At 42.6% G+C, this 17,741-nt stretch overlaps 1 protein-coding gene across 2 annotated transcripts in view; it reads left to right on the top strand.

The window, feature by feature from the left end:
- hyou1 (hypoxia up-regulated 1) overlaps positions 1–17,405 on the top strand; it is a 33,298-nt gene extending 15,893 nt beyond the window's left edge. For both annotated transcript variants that reach the window (XM_083637260.1, XM_083637259.1), the window contains exons 13-24: positions 203–387; positions 1,234–1,372; positions 3,821–3,878; positions 4,385–4,461; positions 6,939–7,100; positions 7,264–7,424; positions 7,517–7,604; positions 7,801–8,057; positions 8,721–8,805; positions 12,011–12,287; positions 13,043–13,144; positions 15,469–17,405. In XM_083637260.1, the coding sequence (XP_083493386.1) occupies positions 203–387; positions 1,234–1,372; positions 3,821–3,878; positions 4,385–4,461; positions 6,939–7,100; positions 7,264–7,424; positions 7,517–7,604; positions 7,801–8,057; positions 8,721–8,805; positions 12,011–12,287; positions 13,043–13,144; positions 15,469–15,521 (1,644 nt within the window). In that variant the 3' untranslated portion in view covers positions 15,522–17,405. The remainder of the gene's footprint in view (positions 1–202; positions 388–1,233; positions 1,373–3,820; positions 3,879–4,384; positions 4,462–6,938; positions 7,101–7,263; positions 7,425–7,516; positions 7,605–7,800; positions 8,058–8,720; positions 8,806–12,010; positions 12,288–13,042; positions 13,145–15,468) is intronic.
- Positions 17,406–17,741: the final 336 nt, after the last annotated feature.

The raw sequence follows: 17,741 nt of genomic DNA, 5'->3' as shown, positions 1-17,741 counted from the left end.
CCATACCAACACTTAAAGATACTGAATGATGAAGGTAATGTTTAATTTGTCACACAAGAGTGTTTTGAACAGTACGCTAACAGAGCTCCAAGGAAATCATGCAGTATATAGTTTTTAAAATGGATGTAATGTCCCGAAAGTGAGCGAAAGCACAAGGTTTGAGCCGTGTTAAGACCAACCACACGGGGTCTCTGTCCCACAGGTGGAGTTCACCCGCGAGACAGAGGAGGAGGGGAGCAAAAGCCTGAAGCACAACAAGCGCATCCTCTTCCACAGGATGGCGCCCTACCCTCAGCGCAAGGTCATCACCTTCAACCGCTACAATGACGACTTTGCTTTTGAAATCAACTACGGCGACCTCAGCTTCCTGGGCCAGGAGGACCTCAGGTAGGATGAGTGATAGGAGTGGGGGGAATTCTACTCCCAGTACTGTTTGCTTCCTAAAAATACCTTTTGAGTCAACACAGTTAATGAAACTTCTGGACTGATGCCAGTATTGCTCTTATTATTACAGCTCACTCGCTGACAAATGTCATAAATCAAGGGTAGTTTTAGCAACTCTTGAAAGTGCTTGAATGTTTTGCTGCATTCAGGTCAAATATAGTAGACACAAGCTTCCTAGTTGAAAGTACCTTTCATATCAGCTCTGAGGTTACAAATGCTCATGAATTCCTAACATAACCAACAAGGAATTATTAGCAGTTTAATGTAGCAAATGTTATATTAATTTCAAATAAAACAACGGAATTAACGATTTTTATCATATAAGTCAGACGCAACCACAGACACTTTTTGTGGTTGACATTGGAATGTTTAGTTTGCTGTATAGGTATATCAGTCCCTGTGTGCATTTGTAAAGTGTCACAAAGCTGATCAGGAACAAGCAAAGTTCCAAGTTGTTGCTAGTTTTTGCCACGTGACGTGAATGCTGCATTGGCCTGTAAGCCACGCCTCCCTCTCTTTGCAGCGTGTTTGGCTCTAAGCCACGCCTCCCTCTCTTTGCAGCGTGTTTGGCTCTAAGCCACGCCTCCCTCTCTTTGCAGTGTGTTTGGCTCTAAGCCACGCCTCCCTCTCTTTGCAGCGTGTTTGGCTCTAAGCCACGCCTCCCTCTCTTTGCAGCGTGTTTAGCTCTAAGCCACGCCTCCCTCTCTTTGCAGCGTGTTTGGCTCTAAGCCACGCCTCCCTCTCTTTGCAGCGTGTTTGGCTCTAAGCCACGCCTCCCTCTCTTTGCAGCATGTTTGGCTCTCCCAACCTGACCACAGTCAAGCTGTCCGGCGTGGGCAGCAGCTTCCAGAAGCACTCAGATGCCGAGTCCAAGGGCATCAAGGCCCACTTCAACATGGACGAGAGCGGCTTACTCCTGCTGGACCGGGTCAGTACTGCCGTCAGTCAGTTTAACTTTGTTCCATTCCATCTATAGGGCTGTAGCTGTCCATTCATTTGATAACTGTGGAATCTGCTGGATGTCCAAACAATTAAACAAGCAATTGGGATTTGAAAATCCTAAGAGTACCTTCAAACATCCTTCATGGAATAAAAAAAATTGAATAAACATGCTGTGCAGCTAAGTGACTGTATTCACGTAACTAAGCAACAGCACATCTTTTCCTAAGCTTTTCTTAACCCAGTGTCATTTGCTGCATTATAAAAGGAAGTGCAGTGTACTGTGATTACGAAATAAGAAACACAGAAAATGGCTGTGAAACTGTGGTAGTTGAGATCATACACCAAGTCTCTTTATGCCGGGCCGGCGGCATTATGTTGTCGGGTTGTACGTCTGTCCGTCGTCCTATGTTTGTTAACGCGATATCTGAGGAACACCTTGACGGAATTTCTTCAAAATGAACTCAAACATCCACTTGGACTCAAGGATGAACTGATTAGATTTTGGTGGTCCTAGGTCAAAGTTCAAGGTCACTATGACCTCACGACCGCCCGTTTCATGCTCATTAACGTGATATTTCAGGAACGCCTTGGCTACGTAAAAGCAGCCGTAGCTAGGAATAGGGAGGTCTTAGAGAGTCTGGATTTGATGGGTGTGTAGGGGGGGGGCTGGCTAAGGGGTGTGGGTTGTTGGAAGGGACGAGGGAAAGGGTGTAAGAGTCTGGACAGACATGGATGTCGACTGCTCATTTGTTGGTGGATGCATATGTCGTTCTAGTTTTGGATTGGTTTTCTTAAAATTCCTGAACTATCTTAAAGGGATAGTTCGGTTTGTTTGAAGTTGGGTCCTATCAGCTAGTCAGAGACACTAACGTAATTAGGTACAGTGTTCTGGACGCTGAGCGCAGTGTCTGACGAGATCCGGCACCCAGAGGAGCAGCCTCACGCAGCCTCACCAGCTTTTACTCTCTCAGTACTGGGGGTCAACAACTAAAACTATAACTGTAATTTAGCCACCTAAAACAACGCCCACCTAAACAAATCGATATCCGTGTACATGCACGCTCTATTTTGACAATTTTCAGCGCTTTACTTTTCCGCAAAACAGCAGTTTCATTCGGCACTGCTTTTTCTCCAAACCGTACAACTACCGTATTCCTCCGCTAAAAGCCAGGTCAGAGCCGCAGCACTGGATTACTCCGCAGTTATTTGGGGGTAGGCTATTTTATTTCTCCCGGTTTGAAGACACAACAAATAGAATACACGGACGAAAATATGAGTGATTTTGATAGCGAGGATGATATGCCATTCACCTTGGTGACAAGAGGATACAATTATGAACCAGAGAGAATACAGAAGAGGAACTTTTGCAGAGAGTGAACAGGCAGAGAGATGCGCCTGCTGTCTAAATGCCTGGGTGCCCTGGCTGCAAACCTTATTCACCATTCCCAGGATAAATTGTGGAAAACGACCCAGACCAGAGAGGCCAGGTGACTTGTTGTCTCTAAAGTAAGTCAGTGTTTTATCTCTCTTCTTCCTGTTTTGTAAACCGCGGCTCTGTGCTCTGTGCTGGCTTTAGCGGAGGAATACGGTGGTTGTACGGCTGGGAGAAAAAGCAGTGCCGAATGAAACGCTGAAAATTGTCAAAATAGAGCGTGCATATACACAGATATCGATTTGTTTAGGTGGGCGTTGTTTTAGGTGTTTTAGGTGGCTAAATTACGTTTTAGTTGTTGACCCCCAGTACTGAGAGAGAAAAAGCTGGTGAGGCTGCGCGAGGCTGCTCCTCTGGGTGCTGGATCTCGTCAGACACTGCGCTCAGCGTCCAGAACACTGTACCTAATTACGTTAGTGTCTCTGACTAGCTGATAGGACCCAACTTAAAACAAACCGAACTATCCCTTTAAGCTCCTTTTTGTAAAGTATTTTTTGACTATGGTCTGTCAAACATAATGTTTTCACCTTATGTCGTGTTCCTGCTCTGCTGTCCCGCTTTGTGCTCCAAGCGGTTGCCATGGTGGTTGATGAGGCATATTAAAGTCAAAGCCAAACACCCTTGACTCAGAGAAAATGTGCCTAACTGAAAGGTTAATCAACGTGAAAACGTTCACCCCAAAAGTCTGAGGATTTATTCGTGCCTGCCTAGATGGCATGCATGACTCCAGAGAGTCTGTGCAATTTCTACACTCAAAATGCATGCTTCTTTCACAAGTTGGACCCTGCGTTAGTGAACCCATCAACTATATTTAGGCTCACATCAGAAAATAAAGAAGTGTTAACTGGTATGAGGCCTGGAGCTCAAACATAAGGGGGATGAAAATTCAAATCATTCTTTTATTTTTCCAAAGGTTTCCCCTTAGTAATCAAGGAAGTTGGAAAGGAACATTTATAACTATAGGTGACATTATCTTATCATTGCTCTGATTTCCATCTACAGGTTGAGTCGGTCTTTGAAACCATTGTGGAGGAGAAGGAAGAGGAATCCACATTAACAAGTAGGTTTCACAAACTCATAACTGTAATCTGAGCTGTCTAGAATCTATGACTCGGTATCAGAGCAGTGTGGTGTGTGACTAGTTATTGCCCTTTGAATTGCATTCACAAACAGTTAAATGAAAAGGAGGCTTGTTGGTCTTTCTCTTGGTTTAGAAATGATAAGAATGTGATTGATGAATTTAGTTGTACTGCTCTCCCGATTCATGCATTCAAAATATTGTATTTCCACAAACAACGAAAACGACCCACAATGGAGCATTTCAGAGCCATCAAAACAATAGAATATAGAGGACTCCCCCCTGTTCCACTTCACCCCCCCCCCCCCCCCCCGACATCTGAGATGCTACAGGACATTTACACAAGAAATCTGACTAAAGTGACCCTTTGCTACAGCTTAAAAATAATAATGATAATAATTACAGTAGTACAGTATGTAAAATGTAGTGTGTTGCCATAATTACTACAATACTCATAGTTACACAATTGATTAACACTTTTTTTTCAGAACTGGGAAACACAATTTCCACCTTGTTTGGAGGAGGATCTTCAGAACCAGCCCCAAATATGACAGAGCCAGTCCAGGTAACTAGCAATCTATGCTGCCCCTGCTGCACACTGCAGGGACATACCTGCTCAGAACTGACACACACATGATACTGCATGATACTGTATATCAGGGATGTCTTTTTTTCTGCATTATACTGTATATCAGTGCATTATACTGTATATCAGTGCATTATACTGTATATCAGGGATGTGTTTTTTCTGCATTATACTGTGTATCAGTGTATTATACTGTATATCAGTGTATTATACTGTATATCAGTGCATTATACTGTATATCAGGGATGTGTTTTTTCTGCATTATACTGTATATCAGTGTATTATACTGTATATCAGTGTATTATACTGTATATCAGTGTATTATACTGTATATCAGGGATGTGTTTTTTCTGCATTATACTGTATATCAGTGTATTATACTGTATATCAGTGCATTATACTGTATATCAGTGCATTATACTGTATATCAGGGATGTGTTTTTTCTGCATTATACTGTATATCAGTGTATTATACTGTATATCAGTGTATTATACTGTATATCAGTGTATTATACTGTATATCAGTGCATTATACTGTATATCAGTGCATGATACTGTATATCAGTGCATTATACTGTATATCAGTGCATTATACTGTATATCAGTGCATTATACTGTATATCAGTGCATTATACTGTATATCAGTGCATTATACTGTATATCAGTGATGTGTTTTTTCTGCATTATACTGTATATCAGTGCATTATACTGTATATCAGTGCATTATACTGTATATCAGTGCATTATACTGTATATCAGTGATGTGTTTTTTCTGCATTATACTGTATATCAGTGCATTATACTGTATATCAGTGCATTATACTGTATATCAGTGCATTATACTGTATATCAGTGATGTGTTTTTTCTGCATTATACTGTATATCAGTGCATTATACTGTATATCAGTGCATTATACTGTATATCAGTGCATTATACTGTATATCAGGGATGTGTTTTTTCTGCATTATAGTGTATATCAGTGCATTATACTGTATATCAGTGCATTATACTGTATATCAGGGATGTGTTTTTTCTGCATTATACTGTATATCAGTGTATTATACTGTATATCAGTGCATTATACTGTATATCAGTGCATTATACTGTATATCAGGGATGTGTTTTCTCTGCATTATACTGTATATCAGTGCATTATACTGTATATCAGTGTATTATACTGTATATCAGTGCATTATACTGTATATCAGTGCATTATACTGTATATCAGTGCATTATACTGTATATCAGGGATGTGTTTTTTCTTCATTATACTGTATATCAGTGCATTATACTGTATATCAGTGCATTATACTGTATATCAGGGATGTGTTTTTTCTGCATTATACTGTATATCAGTGTATTATACTGTATATCAGTGCATTATACTGTATATCAGTGCATGATACTGTATATCAGTGCATTATACTGTATATCAGTGCATTATACTGTATATCAGTGCATTATACTGTATATCAGGAATGTGTTTTTCCCCCCTCCTGGATCTTGAGTTTTGGGGGACATCCAGTGCCCATGAACTAAATGTATGCTACTTGGCCTGAGATTGTGCTTTACATCAGAGGTGTAGTGCTATCTAGAGAAGTGGGGGAACGCACCTATATGGGGAACACCTGCACACGCACAGGTCCCAACAAAGCCCCCCCCCCCCCCCCCCCCCCCCCGCGCACGCACACACGCTAACGTTCATGTAGCCTATTCATTAATTAATCGTTCGGGCAATCGCTTATATCAACGAATTAAATTAGCAAACTCACGGATTCCTCAAGTGCTGCAAACCACTGATCATCATTTGGCACGGCGGCCGGCATTTTTAGAATTTTGTGGCGAATTCTGGCGATGCAAATTGCAATGGGGTGATTAACGCTAACTTTTGATTCAAGCGTGTTGAAAAGAAACACGCTTTTAACATTGTTTCTTCATGCTTGTAAACGTACCTTTTTAGCAGCTGGTCCGAAAAATGAAAGGATGTTTGGCTGCCTTTTTCATCTTTACTTGTTATAGTGAGGTAGCCTACTGGGGGGAAATATATATATTTTGATGCTGAAAAAGCCAGTAGCTGTTTCAGTATAGCTTTTATTAAACTGAGGTTTCCCCCGCGCTGTAGCTTGTTAAGGTGGAATGTTTCCTTTTCCTTCAAGCCACGAGTTGATGCTGTGTGAATCATTCAGCCCACCTTAAATGTACCGGTAGTTAAGGTGGAATGTTTCCTTCTTTCTTCAAGCCGCGAGTTGATGCCGTGTGAATAATTCAGCCCACCTTAAATATAGGACGAATGACAACGTGGCCAAGTTTCACTCGTTTTATTGGCTCGACATGCACACACACACACACACACACTGACACACACAAAACAGCCCTCGGAGAAGTATGGGAACGCCGTTCCCCCGCGTTCTACGGGCACTACACCTATGCTTTACATGTGTCTTGGGGTGTACAGGATGAGGAGGAGGTGCCCCCAGAGTCTGGAAAGGAGACGAAGGAGGAGGCCCAGAAGGAAGCGTCTCCTCAGGAGGAGAAGCCAGAGCATGTGGAAAAACCCACGGAAGAAGAGCCGATCCAGGAGAAGACCGAGGAGGCAGGTAGCACCACTGAGACCAAGGTAGGCCCTGTTATTCGTCATCTCCAGTGAGCAAAAATGATCAGAGAGGTTTTATTTCACGCATAACACAATATGAGTCTTGACCGGGACCTGCCACACTGCGAGATCTTTCTAACCACCTCAAGACACTAATGACAATCACTGTGTTATGCGTTTATTTAAGGAGGAAAAGGAGGGAGATAAATCTAAAGAAGCAGAGAAAGAAGCGGAGAAGAAGGCAAAATCTCAGAAGAAGACCAAGATCTCCGAAGACGTCACTGTGGAGCTCGTCATCCACGACATCCTCAACCCCACCATGGAAGATATCACCTCCTCTAAAAAGAAGTAAAGTGGAGATTTTTCTTATTTGTTGTTGGTTGGTTCAGTTTTATTGTCTGTGTTGGGGAACAAGTCTAAAGGCCCTGGTATCTCTTCAGGCTGCAGGACCTGACGGACAGAGACCTGGAGAAACATGAGAGGGAGAAGACACTCAACAGTCTCGAGGCGTTTATCTTTGAGACACAGGTAAAAAACTGAAACACGGTTTTAAAGTTTGGATGGAGTTCAAAGAGGGCATGGTTTTGAACAGTCCTCCCATAAATATAAATGGGTACTAAAAAGTTGTGCGCTATGTTCGATCCTCAAGATGGCCGCCACAACAAAATATTCTGTGACTGCAACCCATGAATACAAGCCCCTTTCCCCACAACACTCTCTCCAGGACAAGCTGGACCAGGAGGAGTTCCAGCTGGTGGTGTCGGTGGAGGAGAAGGAGCAGATCACGGCCAAGCTGAGCGAAGCGTCTGCCTGGATGGATGAGGACGGCTACTCGGCCTCCACCAAGGAGCTGAGGGAGAAGCTGTCGGGGCTCAAGACCCTGTGCAAGGCCGTGTTTTTCAGGGTGGAGGAGCGCCGCAAGTGGCCCGACCGCCTCGCCGCCCTGGACAGCATGCTCAACACCTCCAGCTTCTTCCTCAGGTGAGGGCAGGTTGAAGGGAGGCCGGGTGGGGATGATGTCGACAATGATGATGGTTGTGATAATATTTCACAATGTTGTCGACCTTGGCTAACTATGCCGATTTTTAAGCGGTGCAGTCGCTTCTATATGTGACTATGTGTGTCCATTCGTTTGAGCACAGGATGTGAACATGAGATGTGTGTGCACGAGATTTGGCCTAGGCCCCTCCCCCGGTTCTAATGTACGAGGAAGTGAGTGGAGACAGAAGGCGCCTTGGCTCCAAGCCAGTGAAACACACACACATGCACAAGTCCCACCCGCGCAAACCTGCACCGCTTACTACTTGATTTTTATTTTGTTTACAATTGCATTGTTGGTTATGTTGGTGACATAAAGCTGTTGTAATTGTGTTTACATATTTATGTAGTATTTATATTGGTGACTGACCAGTTGATCTTGTAACTGATGTACCAAAATTCAGCACTTTGCAGTTAATTCGCCTAAGCACTTTAGCACTCTAGCTGGTATGCAGTTATTTGATTGGGAAGGTCAATTTGGGACCTCTGTCTCCACGAGTCTTGTATGTCTTCCTGTTAAAACTAATTGCCCTCCGGAGACAAATAAAGTTGGTCATTTGCTACTGGGTTTTGATTGTTTCATTTCTTTCTTTCTTTATTTAAAAGGAGTGCTAAGCTCATTCCAGAGGATGACCAGATCTTCACTGAAGTGGAGCTGAAGACGTTAGAAAAAATGATCAACGAGACCACGGTGAGTTTAAATTCTCACTGTCCTCACTCTGCCATCTGCATCTTGTTTAAAGCCCCAATCAGTAACTTTTTCACCTTAACACCTTAACTGCCAGCGACGAGTGTACTCGTCAAACACAATCCAGCTGTTAACTGCCAGCGACGAGTGTACTCGTCAAAAAAATCGATTTTTTTTTTTTGACGGTAGGTTGTGCATCTAAGCCTTTTACATCTCTTATATAGGTATTGGACGTGTACAACGTGTACAACCCATTCCACCGACCCACTAAGTGGCGACAAGGAAGGAGGAAGGCAAGCAAAAAGCAGTGTGACTGAAGCCATTCTCATGAAGGTGGATTGGCGAAGGCGCTTTCATTTTCGCGCTGATTGCTGGCGGTGCGGGATTGCAGATTTGCATAGTGGATTGCGGGTGGGACACACTTTGAAACACGCAGCATAATATGACCAGAATCGCAAAAGCTTCATCAAAGCCCTCAACCAAAACTCCAAGACGCGAGCGAGTCCAACCAGACTTCCTCAAAGAGCGGCCGCACAGACAGGCACACACCCGCACAGCAGCAGCAAAGCAATGGTGACAAGCGGGGACTGCCCCCTAGTCCGACACCAAATTGGAAACAAATCCCATTCTAAAAGGCTTTTAGAATGGGATTTTCAACCCATTCTTTTTTGTTTCTTTTTCGCTATAATTTAGAGTAATTTAATTTCTATTCAGAAATTTATTTGAGAGGTCGAGAGTATGAGAAAGTGCATTTGCAAAGGTAGGAAAGTGCTTGTCACAGGGCGCTGCACCCAAAAAGAACGCCCACAGGAGGGAGGAGTTGAGCAGAGGGAAGTTTACTGCTGTTATGGAGGAAATTACTGTTCAAAACTATTGTGTAGGTCTTACTGATGCCAAAAATGAATGGTTAAAGTGACTGTTCTATCGAATTTCACAAAAAGCCGTTTATCTCTAAATATTTTTTCTGATGCTGAAACCATGCTGTATTCAATTGCTAATGCTTACATAACTACTAACTCTACAAACTAACTCTTTTAGACAGAGAAAGCACACATTCTATTAGTTCTTTTTAGATGATTGGTGTTCACGAAGTCGTAACAGAAGAGAAACCTCGGCTCTTGTAAAATGAGCCTAGAATCCTCAAAAACCCCCCTGGCAGAAGCTATCTACAGCAAGAAAAAAACGGCTGGCAGTCAATGTGTTAATAGAACAGCTTTTTAGTCATTGAAGATGGTACAGTGACTTGTGGCAGGGAGAATGTCACCTCTGTTGGTCACACACCGCCCTTCCAAAGGCCTCTCCTGCGACTAAGCAGTTTGGTGCCTGCGCCCCGGAGGCAAGATGCGCGCATGCGTAGTACAACGGAAGTGTTGTATTCATGAAAACAAGGAAGTAACTCGGTGTGGATTTGCTACAAAAATGAAGTTTCACATAACTATGGATTATTATTTCATCACGTGGTGAGTACCCAATGTCACAACATGTACATAGAGCTTTCTGGCGCTGTGTTTTGTTCAGTTTGAACGCCGATATCGATACAGATTGCACCCAGAGGGCACAGTTTCTCCAATAGCAAAACTTGGAAAAGTTGCTGAATGGGGCTTTAACTTGACATTACAGCTTTGGTAGATTACAGGTTCTGAAATGTTTTGATTTCACGCATCCCCAAATTGACACAGTTGAAAATATTTTGTCCCAAGAATTCCATGTGGGAAGTGTTTTTGGTAACCCTTTAAATTACAGGTAATTAATTACATATTAATGACTGGAAAGTAATATCAGAGAAATTCAGATTTAATAGCTAGTTATCGCCAGCTGCTTCTTTTCACCTGACAGCGAGGAGTTTCACCAGCACGTGGGAGAATCACGCTATTCCCCTCCACCCCGAACAGGCGCCCTGACTGACCAGAGGAGGCACGAATGCAGCAACAGGGCTGAGGGCACATACATTTAATCAAACCTGTGACCCTCCTGTTGGTAGGCAGGGAATCTACCGCTGCAGTACCCGGACGCCCAGTGTAACACATAATTGCAATAGTCATTCTTAAGGGCAATATCCAGCAGATGATTTACAGGAACAGACTCGTGCCCATGTAATCTTGTGAGACGCAAGTACCGGTAGTCTCTTAAAACAGACGGTTGGCTCTCGCAATTTTCAAATGCTTCCGCCTAAACATCTGTACTTCGAGCTGGGAAAACTTGGTCAAAACGGAAAGGGAAACTCAGGGAAAATAATGAGCGATGATAGGGGAATGTCCCGGATGTCCCGCCTTGACATCCGGGACATTCCCCTATCATCCCCCTCATCGGATTTCTCCAATCACGTGCATCGGTTCGAACTTCCTCCGAAGCGTTTTTTCGCCCCAACTTTCTTTGTCCATGTTCTGTGGGCGTGAATTACAGACTGTTTATGGTGCATTCGCAGAATGTAGAAGAGAACGTCTGGCTTGAGAGACTAGATGCAAGCGGACCTAGCAAAAATAGACCAGATGTGTATTTTTGCTGGATGTGCTTGCGTCTCACAAGATGACATGAGCACGAGTCTGTTCCAGCAGCCGTACCCGAGCTGCACGGAGCCTTACCGCATCTCGTGGACATTTAGCCCATAACACATTCAATGATTCATTCTTTAACCTCTAGTGAAATGAATTTAAACCATTTTGCTGGGGACCACTGGAGCCGTCTCAATGCTAGGGTGGTGCACCGAGTCCCGGGTACCACTTTGTTACCGGTACCTTTACAACCGGTACTACTGGTACTTAATTGTAACGCCTTTTTTTGCAAATTTTTTTGTAATGCAGATTTAGATGCCTCATTTAGGTGCAATGACCAAGCTGCTGAGTGAAAAATCCACCCTCCGGTGCTCCGAAACCCGCCCTACATCCAGACCCTCGGCACCATCCTTAACAGCACACACCTTCACTAACATTATCCTTTGGAGCGTGCCGCTTGAAATCCTCTATAAATTAAAAAATTCACTTTCAATTTAAAAAATTTCATTCACCTGTACATTTTAAAAGTATTGTTTTAGCACTGGTAATGGAAAAATATGAAACAAAATCCATCCCTACTCAAGGCCCCAATCCCCAGACCCCACTTAGAGAACCCCTGTGGTGGATCATGTCGCCCTGTGTCATGGAGTGTTAAACCTAAAAAGCACACAGTAAAATTTGCCCCCACCCTCACTCACACGCTCTGTCCCCTGCAGACGTGGAAGAACGAGACAGTGGCAGAGCAGGACAAGCGCCCCCCACAGGAGCGGCCAGTCCTGCTGTCCAAAGACATCGAGGCCAAGCTGAGCCTGCTGGACCGCGAGGTCAACTACCTGCTCAACAAGGCCAAGTTTGCCAAGCCCAAGGCTAAGGCCAAAGCCAAGAACAGCACCAGCTCCCACAACAGCAGCCAGACCAACAGCAGCCAGGCCAACAGCACCGCCCAGGAGACGGTCATTCCTCCCATGGAGGAAGGCACAGACAAAAATAGTGGTGGGTGAAACAGCAATTGGGCACAAGTTGCTAAAAAAAATGTATAGCTTAAACTTTTTTTTTTTAAGAATTTAAATTTTCATTTTTGGGTGAACTGTTCCTTTAAGCCTTAAAGGAACAGTTCACCCAAAAATGAAAATTCTGTCATCTACTCACCCTCATGCCAGTTGAAACACAGGTAAAGTTTCCCCATATAACACACAGAGAGGTTGCCAGCACAACTTGAGTATATACCACGCACTGTATTGAAGTCAATGATGACTGAAAAACCAGAAAACCAGTCACCATTGGCTTCAGTTGTACTGTACCTCCATGTGTTATATGGACAAACACAGCTGAAACCTGTGTTTCAGCTGTCATGAGGGTGAGTAGATGATGACAGAATTTTCATTTTGGGATGAACTGTTCCTTTAAGAATCAAATAGGCTTTTTTCGTACCATGTTTTAATAGATTTTTTGAATAGATTTTTTATATAATTTTATATAAAATATTATAATTATTATGCTTCTGTTGTTAATATGCAAAAAAGGGAAGGTCCGCACACTGGAGCTCCAATTTACCTTTTATTTAGCCATCCAACAAAGTGACGTTTCGAGCTATCGCTCTTCCTCAGACTTTTTGGTTCCGGCACCTGCTTTACATTTGTCTGGATGTGCGTGACTGCCTCAAATACTCTGTTGTTAATATGGAAATAGTCTTCCAGCTGTCACTACTGCTTGACAATCCCATCTCCTGTATTACTATCTCTTCTCAGAAAAAACAGAGGAAGCGCAGCCGGGTGAGGCACCACCCACCGAGGAGACAACTGCAGACGAAAAAGACTCAGATAGCCAATCGCAGCCCACACAGGAAACAGGTTTGTCTGCCATGCCAGTCAGTATATTCGTCTCAAATGAGAAATACAACAAAATTCTAATACCTCCACAAGGTATAATGTGTAGGTAATCCAGTGATACTGTAATACAATAACTTCTGGATAATGCAATAACTTGAGGTGTTACATTCTTAGTATTATCATTACTACGGTACATCTCTTGAAGTAATAATCACTGGTTAATGTAATGTTATTCTATTGCATTTTCAACCAATTCATATCTTTGCTAATGTTGTTAAATTAAGTAATCATAATAAGAATATTCAGTACCTCTGTGAAACTGCAATATACATGACTTGCTAAAGCCCAGCTGATATTTCACTGCATAAAGAACGTGAATTCTAATGATGCGGCTTTGTAATAGTAAATGCAAATAATGTGATGATGTACATTTCAACACAAACAAAAGTAGAGCATCCACTCAGCGTTGCAGGTGCAGGACAACAGATGATCAGTAACAGCCAAAAGTAGAGTCTGCACACTGTGTAGACCAGGCCCCATTTTAGCCTGCTACATTAGGGTCTGCTGGTACGGGGCAACTTTGGCGGTAGGTTGACAGAGGTTGTCGGTTCGGGGATGGGGATTAAGTTGCATTATATTCTAATTTATAAAAATGATTTGAAGCAGGGTGTAGAAGCCATTTCCAGAGTTAAGTGTAATGGGTACACCAAATTGTTCCAGTAGGAGTCAGCCACCTACTTGTGACAGGTTGACAGATATTGGAAGATGTCATTATAATGTTTATGTTTACTATCTGGGACCAACAACTTATTTTATTTATCTTATTGCACTGACAGATCATTTTATAATTTTACTAGTTTCAACTATTTGGGTTTTCAGGATGATATAACTTGTCGCAGAACATCTATTTTGGTTTATTTGGTAAAAGTGGAACTGTATTCCTTCTGGTTTTCTTCATTGTTCATGATTTTGTGGAAATCATTCACTATAGACAGTCAGTTGGCAGTTGAGACAAATACTTTGGTGTGTGAGAATGCACTACATGATTCTCGCCACAAGGCGGTACCTGTGAGCAAGTGTCGACTGTTGTAAACGGGATAGAAGAAGAAGTATTGAATAACGTAGCAGTCTGTAGCTAACACAGCAGTTGTCAAGCAGCAGAGAACGTGCAGCCAGACAGAGAAAAGTCCAGAATTCTGCCTGAAATATCTGGCTGCAACATACTGAATTTTTCCATTGGTTGGAAGTGAAAAGAAACATATTGTAGGCGGGGTTCCCAGCATGTGTTTGTTAATTTGCTTTGGGAGGTTAGTTAAAGGACTTCCTGTTCTATATGTGATTTTAGTTATCTGCAAGGTTATGTGTTGACTATTAGGGCTGTTCTGCATGTTAATTACATTGCTTCACAATGTTGAAATGTTGGCACCATGGGTGAGTCAGGTGTGCAGTTCAGTGACCCCCTCTGAGATGCTGTGTGTGGGTGAGTGTGTTCTAATGCAATAAACAGTATTTCCTGTAGTCAAGTGTTGTATGGGGCACAGGATCTGCTAATAAAACGGAGATCATCTCTCTCTGCCTGTGCTTGTTGCAATATTTTCCTAACTTTTGATTGGGTGGACAAGACCCATGTCTGAGTGGGCATTGCCCACCCCTGCCCATAGCTGAAATGGGCCTCGGTGTAGACTAGAGACTTCACTCCCAGTAGATTTATTTGCATTCATGTTTCGGTCATGGCGACCTTCATCAGAATCATGTACATTTCAGGCACGCTGCTGCTAATTGTTTTTTAATAGCAAGGAAGTTTCCGTTGTCAGAATCTGACGTGATTCAAAAGCACGCATTTTAGCATGAGCGTAGATGGTAAGATGATAGATCACAAGCCTGGTCTGTATTTGTCCAGCCTACTGTAGCTACTGTAGCCCGAGACCTTTTCAAACAGCGATTCAAGTTCCACTAACAGGCTTTGCCATAGAAACTGCATTTGGTGTGCCGGTGTAAGCACACTTATTATGTGCTTCAGTTGCTCAGTGCTGGTTTCCTTGAACTAGAAGATGCCCAGTAGATAATGTTTGTCTTTCACAGTACTCACCCTTGTGAATAAAGTCTCTGCACACCCAAGTTTGTGACAGAAACTCTCCAAACTCCCGCACACTGTCTTGCCTTCTCTGGAGATTTTCTTTTTTTTATTGAATGAACAGACGTTTCGGTCGGCAGACCTTCATCAAGTGTCTTGATGACACTTGATGAAGGTCTGCCGACCGAAACGTCTGTTCATTAAAAAAAAACTAATAATAATAATATATAAATGGAAGTACTCACCCTTCCCTTTTCTGCCCTTTTTCCAGAACCGACGGAGGAGCCCAAAAAGCCTGAAAACCACATAGAGGATGAATTATAACAGCTGGAACTGGGGGAAAAATATTCACTATATTTATTGACAGTGTATAAATGTTCAAGTTTGCTTCTCTCTCTCTTTTTTCCCTTTTGTTTTTCGTTTTGTTTTTACGCCCCTGTTTATTGAACTCCCGGAAATTGATTGGATACGATCGGAGAGCCCTTGTCTTGTCACCCCCACCCCCCCCCCCCCCCCACACACACACACACTTTTTTTTTGCTCCCGTCTTCCTCTCCTGTGCTCTGCTGTTCATCTCTTTTCTTCTCTCTGATGCTGTAAGCAAGGAGCACTTATAGACCGTGGGGGAAACAGTTTAACAAAGTAAGCCCAAGACTTTGTCTGGGCCGTGATAGATGCAGGTTTGGGACATGATACATTCCCACTTAGCGTACAGCTAATACTCATTGAATGACTGCAAAGAGGGATGAATGCAGCACTTGTGCATACTGAAGTAAGGACAAGGACCAGTGGTAATATATTCTGCTGTGTCACTCGTTAGCGTTTCATTTATTGCATTGTCCTCTGCACTGTATCATCAATCATGGTTTGTGTTTGTGGGGATGTTATTTGCCCAAATACCTGCACTTTTATTGACTCTTCATGGCCTCCAAGTAAGTAAGTGTTGGCGGTGCTGATGTTCACATGCACATCGACAGCGGGAGGGGGAAAATGCTCTTTTGAAGGATTCTCTCCATGGAAAGAGTCAGAGCTCCAATCCAAAATGTATTTGGCCGTATAAATTTTAGAAAGAGTTTTGACTTGAACATGGAAAACAAGCTTTGTGCAACTTTCATAACTGATCATAATTCAAAACACAGGGTTATTTTCTGCTTCAAAACATTTACAAACATGACAAACAGCGTTTTACACAAATGTAATGTTGATTTGATTGGGAAAACATTGTTTGTGAATCATAATACAAACAAAGCTACTAGTGGGGCAGCTGGGTTTCACTACTAGGATTTCGATACTGCAATTACCATTTTAAACTTGAAACATAAATATCCAACATAAGTGTATTCACGACGGTCTTTAAGAGAAAGATGCACTACCTCATAAGATTATACCTTTTCATTTGAACTCCACTCTTAAAGCGTCAACATTATACCTTTCCTGAAGTCTGGTATACATATGCATCTTCTGCAAAAGACCGAATCATGAAACCACTCGTGTTATTAAGCCCTTAACTTTTCAAGATATGTCCATACATTTTCCTTTCCCCCCAGTATGCTTACCTCATGCTTACCTAACCCAGTATGCTTACCTCATGCTTACCTAACCCAGTATGCTTACCTCGTGGGACTCAACTTCCAACATTACTCACCTCCTGGACTGTGTATTCAGCACCAGCATTCAGGCTTTTTTCAATTACCTTACTGATCATCACTGAAAAAACTGCATAATTTCATCTACAGTACATACAATACAAAACGGCACATACTGCGGTCCATCTTGTTTGTAGTACATGGCACACTGTATTTGTTAAAAAATAATCTCCATTGAGTACTGCAGCCATCAGTGTTCGTTGTTATACCAAAATATGACTTGAAGAAAAATCGGGACGGCGACACATCAGCTCTCCGTCAGTCCGTTATAGTCCAGTTAAATACTTTGACAAACTAAAAATCACTCGCAGTTAGTTTTTCTACCGATGCCAATATGACCTTTGAGAACTGCTTGAATGTGCTGCACTGATAGTGGACAAAACCCTGTGTTTTCAGTCTCATAAGCTGCTAATTGTCCTAGAGGAGATGGTCTACTGTTCTTTACCTCGACATGCAGCGCTCAGATGTTGGGTCGTCTTTTCATAGGGTCAACTGTGTTCTTGTGGCTGTCTGTGCATCATTTTAAGGGGGGAACTGAAGCAAAGAGTCGGGAATGGGAGATGCCAACAATGTTTTGTTTCTAAACTGTTAATAAAATATCTTTTTTTTAGTTTGGTTGTCATTTCTTGTTTAAAACTTAATGTAAGCTACCTTTGGGGTGCTATGGTGTCAGGCCGTCCTTCTACCAGAGGAGCCTGATTCAAGCCCTGCTGAAGTGTCCTCGAGCAAGACATCCCTACGAGCTGAACCTGACAATTCCCCCTATGGATGGGGTAAGAGAAAAGAGAATTTCCTTACAGCGATCAATAAAGTTGATTATTGTTAACCTTGTCAGTCGCTGGCTGTCAGGTTATCGCTCACTATTTTTTTTTTATCTGGTTAAAGGTTTTAAGTGTTA

Source organism: Poromitra crassiceps, assembly GCF_964638095.1.
Source record: "Poromitra crassiceps genome assembly, chromosome: 1".
NCBI lineage: Eukaryota > Metazoa > Chordata > Actinopteri > Beryciformes > Melamphaidae > Poromitra > Poromitra crassiceps.
Note: the sequence above shows the minus strand (reverse complement) of the source record. Positions and strands in the feature narration are given on the sequence as shown.